We start from the raw sequence: 22791 nt of genomic DNA on the forward strand, positions 1-22791 counted from the left end.
ATGATTTAACAAAAATCTTGGTATGACTCAACATTAAGTCTAGTTTTCCTCAAAGTATCTTAGGTTTTAACTTAAGAATCAAGAATCCCTAGAGGAGTGGACTGTTTAAAACGTGATCTGATATTAGAATCAGTCTTACTTTGTTACTTGAGAACAGTGAGTTAAGCAGGAGCCTGTGAATTTTTTATCCTTTCTTTTACTCTTAAATGCTTTATTCTATCCTAATTAGGACTTTTGAAATATTAAATGCATAAATATGACTGTATTAAGTAATTTCATCTGCTTTTCCTGACACTGCTGAACCTTTAAAGTTATGCTTTTGCTCATATCTGAGTAATTTTGATGGATATATATTAATATAAAACATAATGTCCATATAGAATTTTGTCTGTACTATAAAACTACCCCATTTCATGTATTAAGAAATATTATATATTGAGGGTGCTACTTAAGCCATGCTGTTTGCTGAGTGAAAATATACCTTTTTAAAAAGATAACATCTTAACATGTTACACACACATTAAGGTTACTCTATTAGACATGAGAAGTTTTTAAAATATCTTAAGTATATTATGGTCTCATATGGCATATTTTATATATAGTTTGTATATGTGTTTAGAAGTGAAATGAACAATAATTTGATTCCTAATATTTTTGTACCTATTTTCAACACAGGCTGATGACGCTATAATATATTATACCCCTTATCTATATAAATTTTTAGTGTTTAACACAAATGATAAAAAATATTATGGCAATTTGTTAAAATGCTATTAGTTACTTGTTTATTAATATGAGGTTAATGTTTACATTTTCAGACGGGCTCTAAATTTATTAAAAATTAATGTTTTAGAAGATAATGTGATATTAAGAACTCAGAACAGCAAATTTAATTGCTTTTAAGTATGGAACCCTAAATTCATGTGGAATCAACTTGTTGGTGATGTTCAACATATTAAGTAGGTGGATACTTTTATGCGAAAGTAAACTTCATTTCACCACTTCTTTCAACCCCCGACTGTATTCATTGATAGGAAAATGACTTTCAGTTTTACTCATTAAATTTCTTGAATTTTTGTTTGAGATCTCTTTTCCCCCAAGAAAACAAGAGGGAAAGAAAAGAGACTACTATTCATGAATATGGTCAGGATACCTTTAATACTCATGTGAATTTTTATCAGTCACCATCATGATTTCAAGTCATGAATTTATTTTTACATGCTTATGCATGCATATTTACATGCATTAGTTACTTAATTGATCTTAAATTCCATTAAATTTGAATGAATAGGAGAAAAATTTGTTCATAGGATTTTGTTCTCGTTATATTACATTTTATTTTATTTTGTTTTATTTAAATAATCAGTTTAAGGCTTATAAAGGTTGATTTGCTCCTGAACTGCTTTATTCCCAGACATTGCCATCTTCCCCAACTACCACCAAGTCCTCTCCATCTGATCCCATGACCACCTCCAGAGCTAATCAGGTACAGTATCATCCTGTCATCTACACCATACTTTTCACGGGTGATTGCCTGCACACTGGAGAAAAAGATACTGGTGGGTTAAGGATGTATTCGTTCATTCACATATGTGCACCATGAACAGATTCCAAATAACTTGAGAAAGAAATATCAATTATTCCTGAAAATTTATATGCATTTTTAGCTTTAGATAACAAAAATATATTCAGATGGTAGACTACTAGAATTTTGGATTTTCCCCCTAAAATTATGACTTTATGAGCTTTGAGGGTTATTTATTGAGTTGGTGTTTATAATCTCCCTTATTATTTCTCCCTAGGATTCTTGGTATATAAGTTAAGAATATCATATATGTAAAAACTAAATGTATAAATATGACTTACTGAGCAAAGGTATATCTTTAAATGTGAATGCATTTTTCTTTGTTTTTTATTTCAGATATGCCTTACTGTGTAACAATTTTAAACTTTTGATGAAAAGCATTCCTAGCAATCTAAAAGTAACTGGAAATTGGTATTTGTGATAATTTTAATGCTGTTTAACAACTCAGGAAATGGTACTTTCTTAGAATTTAATAATAGCATTTTCTTTGCTGGAGTGGCAAACTTTGCAATTAGAAATATATCTTAGTTTGACTTGATTGTTTTGGTACTGAATATTTGTAGGACATTCTTCAAAAATGTAGTTATTTTTGGCACGTTTAAGGAAATCACTAAAATATTCTATGTAATTCAGAGCCTTACTGTACTTTAACATGACAAATGTTGAAAAATATATTTATTAAAATGATTAAACACATTTTCATTTTGTCTGAGTTGAGCTTCATTTAGGTGAGAAATGTTATTTTCCTTAATATTTCCACTTTTTTACTAATATAAGGCCTTATGGGATTATTTAAATATTAAACAAGAGCTTATGTTTTTAATATATTTTTCATACAGTTGACTAATAAATTATTAACTTTGAACTATATTTGTTAAATATATTAAATGTGGCTTTTGAATATGATCTAATATAAGGCTATCAGAATTATTTTGCTCATTTATGGATTCTAATACCTTTGCAACCTCAGGAAAAAATTTTAAATAACTGAAAGCAAAACTAACATTTAGAATGTTATTCTATAGTAGGAGCTTGATTTTTGTTTTATGCAGTAGTATTCCCTTCAAAGAAAAATACTTTATAATGCTCACATTTTAGCCCCAATAAATTGGTTAAAAAAGTACACATCTCTAGTGATGAAACCCAGCATTTCTCTTTGAAGGTAATGGTACTACATAAAGTGAGAACCAAGCTTGTATTATTGATGCATGAAGTTGAAAAGTGTATATACATTTTCACTCATACCTTATCTCCTATATGAGCTTTAATTATATGATACAGAAAACTATTGTGAAAACAACTGACTTTATGTTTTTAATGTTTCTCTTGTACTTCATTCTCTTCCAAATAAAAACAAGACAAATGAGTACAACAGTAATAAAAACAAATGATTTTTCTCAACGTAAAAAGTAAAACATTCTGGATCTAGAGAGAAAAACCATCTCAATAATTTTGTCTTTGAAGTTAGATTTGTATTTTCTTTATTTTATGTGAACATGAATTTTTATAAAATGATTTCTTGAAAAGGTTACTTCTTGAAGTTTACTAACAATATAATACTTTTACCCTCTAGATATGTTACTACATCCACCTTCGGATATTTTTCTAATTATATTTTTCTAATTATATTTTTCTCATTTGAAATAATAAGTCATTTGTGGTTTTATGCTCTGTTCACTGTTCTAGCTATGTTTGTTAAGTGTGTTTTATTTATACTTTGATTTCTTCTGTTCTTCTACAAAGAAGTATAGTATCTCCTGGATAACATGAGGCAAGGTATAAAAGAACAAAACAAAATCCTTAAATTTATTGAAGGAATTGTAGTTATCTTTCATCTTTATGTTATTAGTAGTGTGTAATTATTTCATTCCCTGTGGGTATTTCCCAATAGATTCTATTAATGTTGTAGGACAGAAGATAATTTGGTTTTTGCTGTTTATTCAGTCTTTAGATAGCTCACAGTTGTTTCTTCTGGATAGTCCTAATTAATTCAGCTTCACTAAATTGACTTAGATCTGTAAGAGTAACCAAGATAGAAAAATGGGTTTTAATGTGATCATCTTAAACTCTCCATACTTAAAATAGACTCTTAAACCTATAATAATATAACGTTCATTTCTGGTATAAGTTTACTTTATTCTTACCCAGCAATTTAGCAGATATGTCTCCAGCTTTGTGTTAAGATTATTGTTTATGTGTTATAGCTAATCTGATATCCTCTGCTGTTAAAAGTAACTGCAGACTTTTTCCATGTGAATTTTCATAAACCAATATAAAGCAATCTAGATGACTACTTGTGTTATTTCATCTATAATAGCTAAATGAGTTATGATTGAGTTTTCTTTAGAATAAATAGTTTGTGTTACAAACTAATGTAATAAAAGGAACTAAGGGACTATTAACATTTAGAAAACCCAACAATAAAAAGCACAGAAAATACATTAAAGAGTAAGTTTTATCTGCAGTTTCAACGTTTAAAAATCTTTTCTGTTCTTTTTAAAAATGACTATAATGTTTCAGTACATACTGGATTTTACTTTCCTACCCTCATGTTTCCACAGGTCAGACTGTTTTCACAGATCAGACTGACAGACTGTAACTACAGTGTTATGGGTCTATAATAATTTCCCCTGGAAAACTGAAGGACTGTCGTATGAGAAGCTTTATAGAATGGTGGTTAAAAGTCAAGACTGGAGCCTAATTTCCTATAATCAAATCCTTGTTCTGCCACTTACTGAGTAAATTGGGCCTCAGTTTCCCCTTCTGTGAAATTCAGATAATAAATTCATTAACTATTCTTAGAACAGTGCTATTCTAGAGTGTACTACTCACCATATAAGTGTTAGGTTATGTTTATTTAATATTTTCTGAAATTTCTTTCAAGTGATAATGAAAAAGAAAGATTATTCTTTAAGATGGTAAATAATATAGCATAAAACAGCTTAAACTGTTTGAGTTTTATTTTTAAAAAAAGATTCTGTGATACTAATATTGCTGCTTTTTCAACTCTAAAATATTTCTATACAAAGTTTCTGTATGCTTTTTAGGATAGCTTAAGATACTCTATAGTTATTTTCTTCCCTAGTGAGAGTACTGAGTTACTTGTTGTCTAACTTATAAATCAAATTGCTATTATTTTCCTATTAAGAAAGAAAAGTTAGGGCTAATACTTTTACAACTTACACTCTTTTTTTGCATGCATTGCATATTGCAAAGTGCAGGTTTGACACTTTTTACATGTGGAACTTTAACTAAGAAGCAAATATAAAGATACAAATAGAATTAGAGTCTTAATCAATGTGTTTATAAACTTAAGATAAAAAACAGAATCAGTTGTATTTGATCAGTTCTAAGTTATTGATGCTACATTTTTCAATCACTTCAAGATTCAACAAAATGGTTTTGTTAATCAGTCAATGGTGCCAATAATTAAATTCTTAATTTTAGATTCCTGATTGTTAGCTCTCCTGGGATTCTTCTCAAATTTAAGGAAAAGTAAAAAGAATAAAAAGAAGAGTTTCAGAAATATGTGCTTTATAGATATTTATTTATGTGCTAATAAATTTGAAATTATATATCAAAATATACAAAACAAATGAAAATAGATAACTCATACTCATATATAGCACTTTTGGTATAGTTACAGAAAAACACAAATAGAACTCACTGGTCCCACTTTGATTTCATGAACACAGATCTCAAATGGACCCTTAATTCTGTCAGGTAATCATAAGCCCAGTGACTTTTTTACTCTTTAGAGGACTGTTTCATAAATTCTCGTCTCCTTTCTCCTTTCCTTTAATTAGTTTTCTGTTGCTGTATAAAAGATTACCACAAACTTATGGGCTTAAACAGCACACCTTTATTATCTCATAGTTTCTTTGAGTCAAGAGTCAAAGGCACTGTTAGCTGAGTCCTCGGCTCAGAGTCACAAGTCAGCAATCAAAGTACTGGCTGGGGTGTATTCTCATCTAGAGGCTTCACTGGAGTCTAATCCGATTTTAAGTTCATGTCGGTTGATGGCAGCATCCAGTTTTTTGCAGCTGTATGACTGAGGACCCCAACTTCTCATTGGCTGTTGGCAAGAGGAAGCTCTCAGAATCTAGAGGCTGCCCAAGTTCCCTGCTGTGTGACCCTCTCTACAGGCATTTCACAGTTTGGCTGTTTGCGTCTTGCAAAGCCAACAGGAAAATCTCTCTCTCTCCGTTGTGTGTTAGCAAGATGAAGTCTTATTGAACTTAAACACAGGAGTGACTTCTCACATCCTTTGCCATACAGTGTAACTTAATCAGAGTAGTGACATTCCATCCGTTTGCCATATTCTGTTGATTAGAAATCAGGTTACAATTTCTACTCACACTTAAATGGAGGAAACTATACAAGGCATAACACCAAGGGAGCAGAGATCATGGGGCCATCTAAGGATTGTCCCTGAGCACCCCAATATCTCTTGCTCCATCCTCACTCTCAGCTGATCTTACTTCCTACTTCACTGAGAAAAATGGAAGCAATAAAAAGAAAAATTGTACAAAATCACAACTTCATTTATACCCACATATTCTACCTCTCATCTGTTACCATAAACTTTCCCTGCTCCTATCTAAAACCAGTAATTTCAGTTGCACATTAAACCTTATTATTTTTTCTTTACTCAAGGTCATCTCTTCAACAATTCTACCTTCTCTCTCCTTTATCTTTCAAGTTTCTGACCTCTATAGGATCATTCCCATCAGCATACATACATGTTTTTTTTCTCCCATCTTAAAAGACAAAACAAAACTTCTTTTAATCTCACTTCCCTCACCAGCTAATGCCCTATTTCTTATACTCCTTTGTAGCAAAACTCACAAAAGTTATTTACTCTCTGTTTTCCAGTTTCTGTCTTCCCATCTTTTCTTAAATTCACTCCTATCAGGTTTTTGCCTCCATTCTACCAAAACTGTGTTTGCATAGGACATCAGTGATGATCATATAGCTAATTCCAGTTGTCTGTTCTCAATCTACGTGTTATTTGGCCTATCAGCAGTATTTGTTATAATTTGTCACTTTCACTTTCACAGTATACTTTCATTACTTGGCTTCTAGGATATTATTGCACAACCTTGATTTTCCTCCTGTATCATACCTTGTGCTTCATCTCAAAATCCTTTGCTAGTTCTTCCCATCATCCCTCTTAATGTTGGAGTGATCCGAGTCTTAATACTTGAAACTTTTTCTGGGTATATAGTTTTCTTTCTCCTCATATAATACCTTGGCTTTTATATTCTGACGTATGCAAAATATATGTTTCCAATGAGAGGCAGGTTTACTATGAACTAATGAAGGCTTAAGCCTTAAGATTCCTAACCTGCACAGGCTTATTACAAGGCTCTCTACCTAGTTTTATCTTTATAATTTTGAATGTAGAGGACAAAGATGTCCTCTAAAATTGTGTAAGATCCCACATAACTTGGGTTCACATTTATCTCTCATCTGGATCTCAGAGTGAAACTACAGACTGTATCGTTTCCCACTCAGCATTGCCACATGCATATCTAATGGACATCTTTAATTTAGGAGTCCTAAAACTACTCCAGACCTGCTCCACCTATGGGCTTTACCGTCTCAGTTGAAGCAATTCCATACATCCACTTTCTCAGATCAGAAATCTTGGATTCATCCTCATCTCTTTTCTTTAATACCCCAAATCCAGTTCCTATAAGAAATAATGTCGACTCTACCATTAAAAAATATATAGAATGTTGACCACTTCTCATTACATCTACTGCTACCCTAGTCCAAGCCTGAATTATTACAAAGGCCTCTGTATAGGTTTCTCTGACTTTCTACCTTTGCTCCCCAAAGTCTGTTCTCCACTGAGCGGACTATGGCTTCTAAAATATGTCAGTTTTTAAAAATTACACCTGTGATAGTTTTCCATTGAACTCAGCAAAAGCCAATATCCCCAAAATGACATCCATTAAGTTACAAGATCTGGATATTGCCACATTACCATTTTCACTTCATTTCCTACCACTTGCCTCCTTCCTCACCCTGCCCCAGGCAAATTCACCTGCTTGCGTTTCCTTGCAGACATTAGGCATGTGCTTGCCTCTCTGTACAGGAAATTCTCTTATCTCAGAGGTCTACTTGGCTAACACCTTCATAGTCCTCAAGTCTTTGTTCAAAATTCACCTGTCAATACCCTATTGAGAAGGATATACCTGGCCACCCTATTTGATACTGCAACCTGGCCTCCCCATTCTCCCAAGTACTTCTGATTCCCTTTATCTTGCTATATTTTTTTCCATTGCCTCATGGAATACTACATACTTTGCTTATTATCATATTTATTGTGTATTGTCAGTCTCACTTTCCTAGAAAATAAGTTACATGAGAACCGTGGTCTTTGTTTTATTCTCTTATGTATTAAGAAGCACTAACCAGGAGCATTACAGGTTCTCAATATTTGTTGAGTGACTAGTATTAGTTGGAAGAATACGCTTATGGTCTATATGTTGTAAAACTCATTTTTTATTTTTGAAAATCCCTTCTTCAAGTGAAATTTTGCAATACTAATAAAAGCCGTGTGGTATTAACACAAACAAATATAATTGGTCAATGAAACATAAAAGAGATTTCAGAAATATCAATAGATCCAAGTACATATGGGAACTTAACTGTATTCTATCATTCATTAAGAAGGGTAGTGTAATATAGGGATTAAGAGAATTGTACTCTTAGGCCATAGTTCCTAGCTTCTTTGCCACTTCCTAATTTTCTGATTTAAGGAAACATCCTTAACTTCACCATGTGTTTTCTGTTTGTAAAATGAATAATAACAGTGCCTCCTTCATAGGGTTGTCATGATTCTTAAATAAATCAGTACATGAGAAGCATTTAGAACACTGCCTGGTCCAGAGTAATAGTTGAGTCATTTTATTTATTTTAGAAAAGGATGTTTTATTTAATAAATGGTGCTGGCATACTTGACTGTCCACCTGAAAGAAAATAAATTTGACCTCTACCTTGTATAATATATAAAAATAAATCTCAATGCATACAAGATTGAAACTGTAAGACTATTTGATGAAATTATGGTGTGTGAAATCAAGTTGAGGATGACTTTCTTAAGCAAGAAGGAAATCTAAAACATAAAGGAATAGGTTAGAACATTCAAATATATAAATATTTTATATTTTGGTATAGTAGAATAATACACCATTAATAAGCAAAAGGTGACAGTACCCTTGGAAAAATATGTTGAACACATATGACAATTAATTACTATACAGAGAAACCCTAGATTGATATTAAAAAATAAAAACCCAGGAGAAAAAAATAGGTCAAGATTATGAAAAGGCAGTTTACAGAAGAGGAAATGGAAATGCCCAATAAACATATGAAAGCATGTTTAACCTTACCAGGCATCAGGAAAATTTGAATCAACATCACAAGATTATATATTTTTTTTACCAGATAGACAGAATTTTATGTGTGTATATAATACACATATATCAAGAACACAAAAATTTATCTCTGTGTGTGTGCCTGTGTGTGTGTGCATGTGTTTATAAATTAAAAGTGCTGTCAAGAATATAGGAAATAGGGCTTCCCTGGTGGCGCAGTGGTTGAGAGTCCGCCTGCTGATGCAGGGGACACGGGTTCGTGCCCCGGTCCGGGAAGATCCCACATGCCGCAGAGCGGCTGCACCCGTGAGCCATGGCCTCTGAGCCTGCGCGTCCGGAGCCTGTACTCCGCAACGGGAGAGGCCACAACAGTGAGAGAGACCCACGTACCACAAAAAAAATATATATATATATATAGAAAATAATCATTTTCATACACTGTTGATATAAGAGATGCTATAATATTACAGCTTTTGAGAATCTACCCAGTAAAATTTAATGTACCAATACATAGAAATATAGACAAAGATGTATGTTGCAGTAGTATTCACAGTGGCAACAGTTGGAAAACCATCTGCTTTAACAGGAGAGTGGCTGAATAAATATGGTATTGTAGAATATTATGTGGTGAAGCTCTTAAAAATAATGAGTTAGAGCCATATAAATTGGCCTAGAATAGTGTTTGTAATATATTAACTAAAGAAAATTAAGTTGCTAAGAAACGTATGGCCTTATTTTTAAGTCAGAAATATCCTGTGTTCATGTATCATCAGGGTGATGACAAGGAATATGAACATTATTAACTTTTTATGTTTCTACTTTGTTTTTAAAGTGTTAACTAAGGGAATGTAAAACAAGATGGAAAAAAATAATGGCTCCAGTTGCGATATTATGTAATGTTCTAAGGAATATAAAGTGGTAACTTTCCAAAAGATTGAGAAAGATTGGACTGTCTTTGATAGATATCTGTTTGGACTACTTGACTCCTTCATTTCCTAGTTGTGGGATGCTTTTTGAGGAGTTTCAAGAAGGATCACAAGAGAGGCTTTAAGGATCAGAGGAGACATTTATTAAGTGGCAAAGGAACTGTAATATTTTTCTTTATTCTTTGTTAATTAATATATCAAAAGTTCTCAATTCTAGCCTCATCAAAATTACCTATGTAGATTCTTATTTGATAGATTTAGGATGAGATTAGCCATCTATATTTGAAGAGTTGGAAAAATGTTTCCTGAAGCCTCTTGTTATTTGGGAATCACCATTTACCATATGAAAAATGCACAGTAGTTTATTAAAAATACGATAATTATATAATTGTGTATTACATAACACAATCTCTTCACAACTTCGACTTTTTAATGAAATAACACACTTTGAATATTATTTGATTAACATTAAATTAAAGAACAAATATTTGATTTGATTTGTGCGCAAGTGGAAGGGAAAGTGTTAGTATTATCACTGAAAACAGTAAAGGTTACTAATTAATACAATTTAAATCTATGAAGAAATATTATACAAAGGATGATTGTCTTTTCAGATAGCAGTAGTAGTCTTTTGACTGTTACCAAATACAGTTAGAGGTTCTCTAACCATGGAAATATTTATATATGCAGATTACATTACTGTTTTTAAAGATTATTTAGCAATATTCTTGCCAAAATTTATGGCGGAGAGCTAAATGAGCACTTCCTAACCATACCCATTCCACTGCAAACTTCTAATTTTGTTAGTGTGCTATGCTGTAGATGGTTTGTCCTTCACACCCAGTGATGGGCATCAGAGGATCTTCCTGAGGGCAAGTTAAGAATTACTGCTGAAAGCAGCACACCGTTAATATTTTCCGGTTAGAATTGTAACACATCACTTAGTAAATACCATGTTATGTGACCTTCCAAAGTCCCTTCTAAAGGTTTGATTTCATATGAAGGCATATTTATATTTATGGAAAGCCTAGGGCTTTTCAAGTTTTCATATTGAAAAAATGGTAAACTTCAGGGGAAAAGAGTTAATGAAATATGAAATGTTCCTTATTTTACATCCCATATATGGCTCAGTCACTGATAAAAGTGCAGAGTGCCTTGTCTAGTGTTGGCTGGTAAGTAGGCAGATATGCAATATTCTTCGTCTTTCTGGACTACCTAGTAGGTAAAGGTGGTTGTTTGTTTCATCAGCATTCTCCCTGCAGTCATAGCTCTGGTAGTTCTTGCACACAGTGTGTTCTCAAGACAGAACGTTATATGTGCCTTTAGATAACTAAAGCACTTAGTGCCTCATTACTCCAGAATGTGCACTAGTCTTGCTCTGTGTGTGTGTATATATACCCTTCAACAGAATTTTTCTATCTTTCAAATAGAGCCATATAAAATGGAAAATACATAAAACAGGAAAACCAGGTAGTTATCAAGTTTATTTTCAATATTTTAATTTTATTTTAAAAAAGCTTAGAAATAGGAAAATCTTTGCATATTCTCTCTGATAATATCTTTTCATATTCTCATAGTTTTGCCAGATTGAGGAGTTTGATACCTGATCACTGTGGAATAAAAATTGTTTCTAGTTTTTTCTAATATTTTAATCTTTGATTTGGGAATATTCCAGTTGATCTTTTTCACCTTTTCTTCTGAACCTCGTACCTTATAATTAATTTTATTGGTCTTTGGTTTAGCTATTGTTTTCTTCCTTCCATTAGGTGATACAGTCCTTCAGTTACTCTTTAAAAATATATTTGAGAAAGGAAGTGATCTGTTTCATTAACTTTAGCCAAATAATGGCTATAAAAATAATGTATTTTTATTTGTGATTCACTAAGTATTAGAAGTGAATTACTTCAATCCATATGTAGGAAAAAAATTTAGTTTTATGACTAATAATACATTTTGTTAAATTGCAGACATTTTTCTGTAGCTTTTTATATATTAGTCAATATGTATTTGCACATTACAAGTATTAATGTAATAAGAACAATTCAGGACATTTTCATTTCTTAATGACAGTCATTTGTGATAGTAAACTGTCAACTTCCCTTTACTAATAAGACACTGAAATGTAGGCAACTATTATTTTTTAAAAAACAAATATTGCCTTCAGAAAAATTCTTGGTGAAATTAAAATATAAGAAATGTTGAATTAGCTTGATTAGTAAATATAAAATACAAGCAACTGTAATTTGATATCAATAATATTTTAAATCATGTTAAAATATGGTACATCAATCTGTCATTAACTAATTAATAATAATACTTAATTTTAATGGTAAAAATGGCTTAATCAAAAATTTGTAAAAGAAAAATAATCCAAATTGTGAAAATCTTTTTAATAATTAGTTACCTAGTTATATAAGTTTAAATAGAGATCAGTTTTTAAACATAGTTGAGAAATTTACTTCCACTAATATCAAATTAGTTTGCTTACATTATAGAATATTAAATCAACCCGTGTACCAAACTCAGACTTTTAAATAGCTTTATATTCCTAGATTAGATTAACTTTGTGGTTTTCCTAAACAAGCATTTAGCATAATTACATGATTCTTATTTAAAACTATGATTTTAAATTTTCTTGTTTTAAAATTTTAAAGTATTTTATAAATCTGCTTTTCTGTCATTTATCAAATCATTTTATATACACATTTAAATGTTTATTAGTATTTATTGTACCACATGTCTGGAAGCTTCATGAAAGTGAGATCTTAACCTTTTTATTTAACTCTGTATTTCCAACATCTGGAACAGTACCTGGAACTCAGTAATAATTGTTCAATGAATACCAAAAATATACAAAATTTATTTTTAATGAATTGTTTATTCTGCTTTTGTGGCATTTGTTTATTCAGCATCCTAATTTGGGGATAATTTTTCTATTTCCTTTTGTTATACTAATTTTTAAAAATTTAATACAAGGTTTATATGGTAAGAAAAAAAGCTCATCTGAAACCCAACCTCTATTATTTTCTTTATTTCAGTTTTATCTGCATATAATTTTACACTGTTTAATTCAAATTCTACATATACATTTATGTATTTTTAAAATTTTGCATAGATATTTTCCACATTATTTTATAGCTTTATATAGTGTCTTTACACTGTTCTGTGTATATGACATTTTCCATGTTTTGGATTATTTCCCAGATGGATCACAGAAGGAGAGAAACTAAGTTAAAGATTATGCTCATTTTATAACTTAATGTGTTCTATAAGGTGATTTCCGAAAGCTGATATATACTGCCACAGAAAAGGGATTAAAAGAAAGAGATTAGTAGTTAAGCCATTCCCTCATTTTCATTTGGTTTGCCTTTGTTTTTTTTTTTTTGGTGATTAATTTTGTTGCTCTGCTTTGAATATCTTTGATTCTTTTAGAAGTTAAATATTTTCTTATCCTGCACAATTCTTTGCTGTCCACTATTTAATGAACTGTTTGTTCATTTTTACCTTCCACTGGATTACCTTATCCATTTCTCTGGCTTTAAATACTATCTCTATGTTAACTCTCAAACTCATAGCCAATCACCTACATATCATTGATATCTTCACTTGGATGACTGGTAGGCATTTCAAACTTGATATATCCAAAATAGAATTCCTGATTCCCTCTATCCTTTTCTTTCACACCTTTCCATTATCTCCTTCAGTAAACAGCCCCTACTTTCATGTGCATGGCTGTTTTTCACTTTTTCAATTGATTTCAATCAATTTCACTTAAATTGATTGTTGTAACCTTTAAAATATTAAGTTGAAAATATTAGTTTTCATATAAAAAGCCCAAATATTTCAAATATGTTTTTCCACTAATAAGAATTAAGAAATCTGAACATATATCTTGTATACATGCCCTGAAAGAGATGAGCCAAAAAGAGAGGGTTTAAAAATAATAATAATAGTTTCAAAGAGCTTTTTGATAATTTGACACATGGATGATAATGGCAAATGGGACTTCCAGAAATTTAACCTCAGTTTAGTAAAAGCTGGTTTAGTAAGCATTAAGAAGGCAATACCCCAAATTATTTTCATTTGTAAATAATGAGCTGCTCTATAATAGTTTATCATTTACAACCCTCATAGTTTCTTCATAATTACTTGACTTCTAGTAGTATTCTTTTTTGATATCATTATGTCTAGCTTTTTTTTCACTTCCTTCTTATAAAGAATAGATTTCTCCTATTTTTCTTATTCCTAAGTATATCCCTCTCTGAAATGTAATATGGTATATTTTTAAAATATGCAACAGTCATCAAAAGAAAAAAAACTTGGAATAATGCTTCAAGGGGAAAAGTAAAAAATATATGAAGTAAAAAAAAAATAGTTCAGTTAAACTTTATTTGCCTTTAGAAATTTTTTGGTGATTATCATTCATTTTTCTGTCTTGTTCCAAAGAGATACAAAAAAGAGGTATACTGTCATTTTCTGCCATGTCTTACAGCCAGAGGGGGAAGTAAAGTATGGCCCTTTGGAAGAAGATATAAAATGGATGATGTATGGTCTCCACAAAACTTTTTAAATTCAATTATTTTAAGGTAAAAATGCAATTGCTTGAAGCAAGGCAAGGTGTGGGAGGTAACTGCACCGGTTATGAATTGTGATTATAATTCAGTAGATACTGTCATTTTGTCTGTCATCTTATTAATTGATCCAGTTCATTGCTTAATCAAGTAAACATTAATATGTTTATATTCTAGACTTTTAGAACCAATCTGACCACATTTTTTATGGCTAAAGAAGCCTAGCCACAAGCTTGATTAGTAAGAAGCTGTAAAATTACATAGGAAAAACATAATACATTGATGAAAACTTAAGAAAAAGGCATATAGTGCATATTTAATTACTGTACTCTTATTGGATTTTTAAATGACAAATCTGTGTTACTGATATCAGGAATTTTATGACAAGATTAAAACATCTGTATATTTGTCTTTTTGTAAATTTCAGTATGGGTGCAATATAATTTGAATTTTAGATTTTAGAGATGATAAAGTTGTTTTTGTTTTAAGAACCCAGTGTTGTATTTTACACACACACACACACACACACACACACACACACTCCTGCATGGCCATGCTGGAGTCTTTCAAATACTTTATTATTTAGTTCTTACATAAATCCATATATTTTGCATTACATTCAAGCTGCTCTGGAAGACATAAGATTTCAGCAAGCAAAAATGTGTGAGTTAAAGGGGAAGAACAGTGTTGGAAGTATAGGCAACATTTTAGTCATTTGGAACAAATGAATAAACAAAGGCAAAGACCTAGAAAAACAACTAATATAGAGTATATTTAAGAACTAGCAGGTAAAGTTTGGATTCAGCATAGAATACTAGTCATAGAAAATGAAACTGGGAAAACAAGTTGGGGACAGGGTATGGAGAATTTGGAATATCTACATAAGGAGTCTGGATAATTTAGTGGGTAGCTGGAACGAGATCATTGAAGGCTGTCGATTAGGGCTTTTTAATAATGCTAAAATAAAAACTCATCCACAGTCTTATCAAGTTGTCTGGTTTTATAGATGATGAAACTGAAGTGATTGAGGAAGGTCACACAGCAGAGCCAGGGTGAAGGTCCATATGTCCTAACTGTCAATTCTAGATTCTTTTTATTACACCACACATTCCTTTAGATAGACTAAAGCAGTAGGACTGGCAAGAAGCATTTCAGGGGAAAAAAAATCAACAGTGCATAACAGGATGTAGAGATCTAGGGAGCAAGAGAAGGCACAGATGGCTTCCAGGTTTAAAACCTGGTGTTGGCAGTAGGTGGGGGGTAAGGATATATGAGAGAACATAGCATAGTATTTTACGATAGGTATAAAGACATGCTTATGAAAACTGTACTGCCTTGAATTTGGTTATCAAAAGTAAGTAGATTAAACACACATAGAGAGTTGGAAGAGCTGCTTTTTCATTCATTTTGGATATTTCATGTAGCTCTGTCATACGTACTTTGTCAGAGCAGTACTTTTTAGAAAGACAGTTATTTATATATTTTAAAATCTATAATCAAAAGAAAGATACACTTTTTTCAGTTTACTTTGGTCAGCAGTTCAGTGTGGATCCCCCCACATGACACATACCTCTCCAATGGCCACTAATAAATGGTGCCTCAGTAGCCTAAGGTGTAATACATTAGGCAAATGAAAGAAATTTATCCTATTAGATCATGTATATCTCAGTAAAAGATACGTTAAATAATGCACTCATGTCTCTTTACCAGAGTTATGACATCTTGACTTTTAGAGCATCAAGAGATACAGTAAACTGTCAGTATTTCTTTTGGATAGGCAAATACTACATGATATAACAAGAACTTATTTTCAAGGATACTGTTTTGTCGATTACAGGTTATTGAAATCCAATTCTAAGTGGCTTAACCAAAACAAAAAAAAAAGAGGGGGGGAAATTATATTAATTCTGTGCTGGCTTTATACATGGTTAGATTCAGATGCCAAAATGGTATCAGAAACGTCTCTCTCTCCATTTCTGAAGTCTCCTTTTATCTAAGTCAACTTAAAATTATTTTCAGTCAGCTTCTTCCTCTTTCCATATAGTGACAAGATAGCACTAGTAATATCAAGCTTGTGTTCTGCTAGATTAAACACACAGTTACTTCCATCCCAACAATTTCACAGATTCTTAAGGCTAACTCTTATTGGACCATCCTGTGTCATGTGCTCAGTCCCAAATCAGTACCTGCTACAAGTGTGGAAAGTGTGATATGCAGGCTTCTTAGGTCATGTGTCCAGTTCCAGAGGTATTGGAAGGCGGTCAGCCTTACCTAAAGTACATGGCACTCAGAATGAGAGAGGGTTATTTCCTGAAGGAAAACTGAAGTCTCTTGTTGTAAGGAAGATCGACGTCAGCTGACTGAATGAATGAAATAGTAGGTATCCACCATTGATAGGAATTGCTTTGAAAATGTAAAGCAGTACATATATAGTGTATAACATGGCAGCCCTAAATAAAATAGTTCATACTATTAATTGAGCTATCTTAAATTATACTGGAACTTGTTTTGCATTTATTTTAAAGTATCGCTTTATGAAATAGTTCAATAATTTTCCTGCCATGATAATGAAGAAATACGATGCCTACAGACACTGTCATTCTTTTTTAAGACCATAATGAATTGGGGTTCTTATTTGGCAAAGGAGTAAATGTGTTTTTCTTAATGCTTATTTTTTTTTCTTAATGCTTATTTTTAATCAGAAACGTATCAATATTAAAGCCTACCTATTTGGTATTTTTAACTCTTTCCATGGGATTCCCATAGAGGTTCTTTTGTGGTTGCAAATAGAGAAACAGCCACTTCATTACTTTTTTTCCTGAAAAGTTGATGCTAGTAAAATTAGTATAATTATACTGTTAATCTTACTTCATGTTTCTTTGATATAACAATTATAAGTCTAGGAATAAGTAAAATTCTTTAAAAATAATATCATTATTTAAGCAGATCATCACTACTAAAATGGACTTAGGTTTGAACAGGAACTCTCCAGCACAGAGCAACCTCATTGGGAATGTCTGACAGTAAAGGATAGGCTAGTGATAGTACAAAAATGAAACATGATCATCTCTCAAAGATTTTCTTATCCCTTTTTCTTCCAGTTAAGCTTTCTGTCTCCTTTGTACCCTTTATATATTTCTGTACCCACACTTTTAAGACTTGAATGCACTGACACATTGACACATCTGTTTTCTATAACTGATCTGGAAGTTCCTTAAAGACAGAAACAGTGCCACATGTATCCTTTATTTCTAGCTCCCAACACAGGGCCTGGGCCACTCAATAAGCATTTCATAGAAGATTGGGTGGATTGTACCAACTGTAGCAACTGTAGATCATAGTTCTGAAGGGAAGACTGATTTGTAACTGTCAGGAATATATCTGATTTAGCTGATACATGTTACACCAAATAATTGTATGCTATTTAAGGTCCAGTTTTTCTTCAGAAATAAGAATATTACGTTAAGTCAGTGTGTTAACAGACTTCACCAATGAAAATGAAGTCACGGGTACAATTAAAATTTGCTATTTGTCATTTCAGTGGGGATGCAAACACAGATTTTCCTTTTTTAAAAAATAAATTTATTATTTATTTATGTCTGCGTTGGGTCTTCGTTGCTGCACGCAGACTTTCTCTGGTTGCGGCGAGCGGGGGCTACTCTTCGTTGCAGCGCGTGGGCTTCTCATTGTGGTGGCTTCTCGTTGCGGAGCACAGGCTCTAGGCACACGGGCTTCAGTAGTTGTGGCTCGCGGCCTCTAGAGTGCAGGCTCAGTAGTTGCGCACGGGCTTAGTTGCTCCGCGGCATGTGGGATCTTCCCGGACTAGGGCTTGAACCCGTGTCCGCTGCATTGGCAGGCGGATTTTTAACCACTGCGCCACCAGGGAAGTCCTGGAGATTTTCCTTTAGGTAAATGCTGTATCCCTATATCTAAGAAGTAAGCCAATAGGTTATCTCACATAATTCTCCACACTCGTTTCCTCCAACCCCCACCCAATCAGTGTTCAGTTGCCCACCATCTCCAAGCTTCCACACCTGCTTTTTGGCTCTGATCTGATGCATAGAGTGGAAATAGAACATTACTCTCTCTGAGATGTTATACAAATGAATTAATTTTTCTTTTTGTCTCAACTTGTTTTCAGAGGGTCTCTTTCCTCTCTGTGTCCGTATTAGATTAATATTAAATGTGCAAATAAATATGGATTTTTTTCAAACTTTTCAGAGAAAAAAGTGTAATTCTAAGAGGTTTTCATGTCCTTGTGTCAGAAATAAAAGTTGGGTAACTTTCAGTGGCTAGGCTACTAAGTTATATTTATTAAACTTGGAATTTAATAACTTACATTTACATTTTCTTTAATTTTCTAATTTCTAAGATTATTCATTGTAAGCAGAATTATTCCTGTCTAAAGTTGATAAATGCTACATATTACAAATATTAATATGTAATCACTAATGTCTTCTGTTAAATCATAACACACCTTTATTTATTTCTATGTGGACAAATGTCAGTTATACCAACAAAATTTGGAGGCTACATCAGTATTTGGTAAAACAACAAATACAAATATGTCTGACAGTACTTCATATAAGATTATTTCAAATAGTTAAAACTAAAATCCAGAAAATGTGCTTACTACATAAGGACATCTTTAATATAAAGATAGATGATGTGTGTAATTCTTTAATTTGCAAAGATACATATTTTTTGAAGATGTTTACTTTTATGAAAAGTTCACATACTATTTCTGAAATATATGTTATTTCAGAATTTTTGAATATTTAAAAGAAGAAAAATGATTAAAGGGAAAAATTTAAAAAGGAAGGACAAGGTAATGTGCTTGTGTAAGTAATATAAGTACTGTGCACATATTTGCAAGTTCTTTTGGAAGGATAAACGAGTCCTAGAGTTAAAAGAAAAGGTTATAGGTGCAATAAATATAGTATGAGACTGGTATGCAGTGTAGTAGAAATTAACATCATCTTCACATACCTTATACAAGCTTAAGGTGATTTTAGAGTGTATGTTATAAAATTATATATTTCATTACTTTTTATTGACAGTCTATAGGATAGTTCCCATAATTAACCTCTCATGTGCTATTCTCTTCGTGGGTTATAATCATACAGGCAATCATTACATTGAGCAAAACAGGAGTGATATTAAAATTTAAAGTAATTTAAGAACAGCTCTTTCAAAAGTCTTGGTTGATTAATATATTTTTCTTCATAAAAAAATTACGTTGAAACACCTCAATTTGTCAGTATATAAATGTTTTCAACAATATTGTTTCGCAAAAATGTTTCTCATTTTGAAAAGAAATATTCACAAAATATAATTATATTTAACATTTGGATTTTTAAATCCTTAAAAGTAAATTTTCTTAATATTTTATGTGCACAGGATAAAATGTAAGGATGATTCTAATCTTATAATTGGTGTAAGATGTAATCATGGTTTAACTTTCTAATTATATCACTTTAACATATTTCAGCATTTCAGACAAATAATTTTCTACCAAAAAGTCTGTGAACAAAATTAACAAATTAACATTTTAAAAAAATTATTTCTCAGTCTACTTCTTGAAACTGAATGCACTTAATCAGGGGAATATGAAGGATATATTTGACATTCTGAAGAAATGTCTCTAGAAAATTTAGATTTTTTTCAAAAAAAATGAAATGATTATATAGACAAATTGTAATGAAACAAATTTCTACTGTGACTATAAATTATATGTGTGGTAAGAAAAGTTGTGTGCTATGTGTGTGTATGTGTTTAATACATGTAAATATATTTATGAGGTAGCCCAGTCTAGCATTTGAACTTATACTTTCACTGCTTGCTACCTTCCTAAAAATGCATGGCTCTATTTTTTAAAAAATATCTTTATCCAGATCTGTGTTTTAAAGATAACATGACAATACTTGCTAAAAATTAACTAATGAGATATCTCATAGATGATCTCAACTAAATTTCTGCTCAAATTTCAACAGATATTTCAGCCTGCCCGTTTAAATGTTTGGAACAAGGAAAGCATTTCCTTCAGTGCTTTGTCAGTGACAGAACATTCACAATTTTTTATCTACCTGATGAGTCATAAAACAGTGTCATATGTATCTTTGTGCTACCAAAACATAACTTTAAATGTTAATATCTGTATTATAATTTTAAGGATTATAAAAGTAACATACTGATTTTATACGTCTTTATAATAGTATTTGATTATGATTAAATAAATAAAAATATGCTGGGTTTTGTAGCTGGATGTTTCAGAACAAATTAGCTAAAATGCCTATACTTCATACAGTCACATTGAATCGTTGTAAGTATTCATGTGACTACAGTAAGTTTTCAGTAACCTTTAACAGTATGGTTGTAAGCTCTGTTTTTAAAAATGTAGCTATTACTGCCAAAAAGAGAATGATCTACCGAATCAAAATAGTCATTTTACAAATTTAGATAGAACATCCATGTAATATCATTCTCAAATAGCGCCTAACCTACCTGAAAGCAATTGAAAATTTTTATATTATTTAGAGATACTTGTTACTTTTATAAAGTTATAGGTTGGTGTCAGTTTAGTTGAAAAACTAAAATACTACTACTACTAAATATATTGACCTCCATTTCTGAAAATATTAGTCATAAATTAAGTAAGGTATTGAACAACACAAAAATTACTAGGTGATAAGGAACATGAAATTAATGTTTTAAAGGGACTCAAGAACTTTCCTACTTTTTATATTTACTAACTTTGCTTTATAATCCTCCACTCTTTGTTTTTCTATGTTTTAGAGCAGAGATATTCTTACAGCTAAGTAGGTGAAGGATCATCAACAGCATTTTGATTTTGGAGCCATATAAAAATGTTATCATTGATGCATATGATTTCCTCTTTTTTATAACTTCCGCAAAATTCACAGAGTCAAGGAAAATTTTTGTTCAATAATTTAAAACTGAAAATTGCCTTTTCCTTTGAAAATTATAATTTTACAAGATAAATGTATTAAAATGTGATAAATGTCCCTTTAGAAATTGTGATATTTATATCTTTCATAAATTATGTTTAAACTAATATTCAACTTACTATTTTACTTCTTCTAGGATAACAAAGTAATATAATGTATGTGCGCAAAACAGAAGTATTATTTATACGTATTTTTTTTAATTACAGGTAAAGATTATAGTTCCCAACAGCACAGCAGGTCTGATAATAGGGAAGGGAGGTGCTACTGTGAAGGCTATAATGGAGCAGTCAGGGGCTTGGGTGCAGCTTTCCCAGAAACCTGATGGGATCAACCTGCAAGAGAGGGTTGTCACTGTGAGTGGAGAACCTGAACAAAACCGAAAAGCTGTTGAACTTATCATCCAGAAGATACAAGAGGATCCACAGAGTGGCAGCTGTCTCAATATCAGTTATGCCAATGTTACAGGTCCAGTGGCAAATTCCAATCCAACGGGATCTCCTTATGCAAACACTGCTGAAGTTCTACCAACCGCTGCAGCAGCCGCAGGGCTATTAGGACATGCTAACCTTGCTGGCGTTGCAGCCTTTCCAGCAGTTTTATCTGGCTTCACAGGCAATGACCTGGTGGCCATCACCTCTGCACTTAATACATTAGCCAGCTATGGATACAATCTCAACACATTAGGTTTAGGTCTCAGTCAAGCAGCAGCAACAGGGGCTTTGGCTGCAGCAGCTGCCAGTGCCAATCCAGCGGCAGCAGCAGCCAATTTGTTGGCCACCTATGCCAGTGAAGCCTCAGCCAGTGGCAGCACAGCTGGTGGTACGGCGGGGACATTCGCATTAGGTAGCCTGGCTGCTGCTACTGCTGCAACCAATGGATACTTTGGAGCTGCTTCTCCCCTAGCTGCCAGTGCCATTCTAGGAACAGAAAAATCCACAGATGGATCAAAGGATGTAGTTGAAATAGCAGTGCCAGAAAACTTAGTTGGTGCAATACTTGGCAAAGGAGGGAAAACATTAGTGGAATACCAGGAGTTGACTGGTGCAAGGATACAGATCTCCAAAAAAGGAGAATTCGTACCTGGCACAAGGAATCGGAAGGTAACCATTACTGGAACACCAGCTGCAACACAGGCTGCTCAATATTTAATTACACAAAGGATCACATATGAGCAAGGAGTTCGGGCCGCCAATCCTCAGAAAGTGGGTTGAGTGCCCCAATTACACGTCAGATTGTTTTAAGCCCTCCTTTACCCCATTTTCAAGAAGGATGTACTGTACTTTGCAGAAGTGAAGTTTTTCTGTTATTAATATATAATTATGCAAATGAATGCGACTATGTTGACAATGTGTA

At 32.3% G+C, this 22791-nt stretch overlaps 1 protein-coding gene across 3 annotated transcripts in view; it reads left to right on the forward strand.

Moving 5' to 3' along the window:
* Positions 1-22791, forward strand: part of NOVA1 (NOVA alternative splicing regulator 1) — a 136389-nt gene that overhangs the window by 110042 nt on the left and 3556 nt on the right. For all 3 annotated transcript variants that reach the window (XM_060144235.1, XM_060144242.1, XM_060144254.1), the window contains 2 exons: positions 1415-1486; positions 21645-22791. The exon at positions 21645-22791 is cut by the window's right edge and continues 3556 nt beyond it. In XM_060144235.1, the coding sequence (XP_060000218.1) occupies positions 1415-1486; positions 21645-22649 (1077 nt within the window). In that variant the 3' untranslated portion in view covers positions 22650-22791. The remainder of the gene's footprint in view (positions 1-1414; positions 1487-21644) is intronic.

This window comes from Lagenorhynchus albirostris, chromosome 1 (assembly GCF_949774975.1).
Source record: "Lagenorhynchus albirostris chromosome 1, mLagAlb1.1, whole genome shotgun sequence".
NCBI lineage: Eukaryota > Metazoa > Chordata > Mammalia > Artiodactyla > Delphinidae > Lagenorhynchus > Lagenorhynchus albirostris.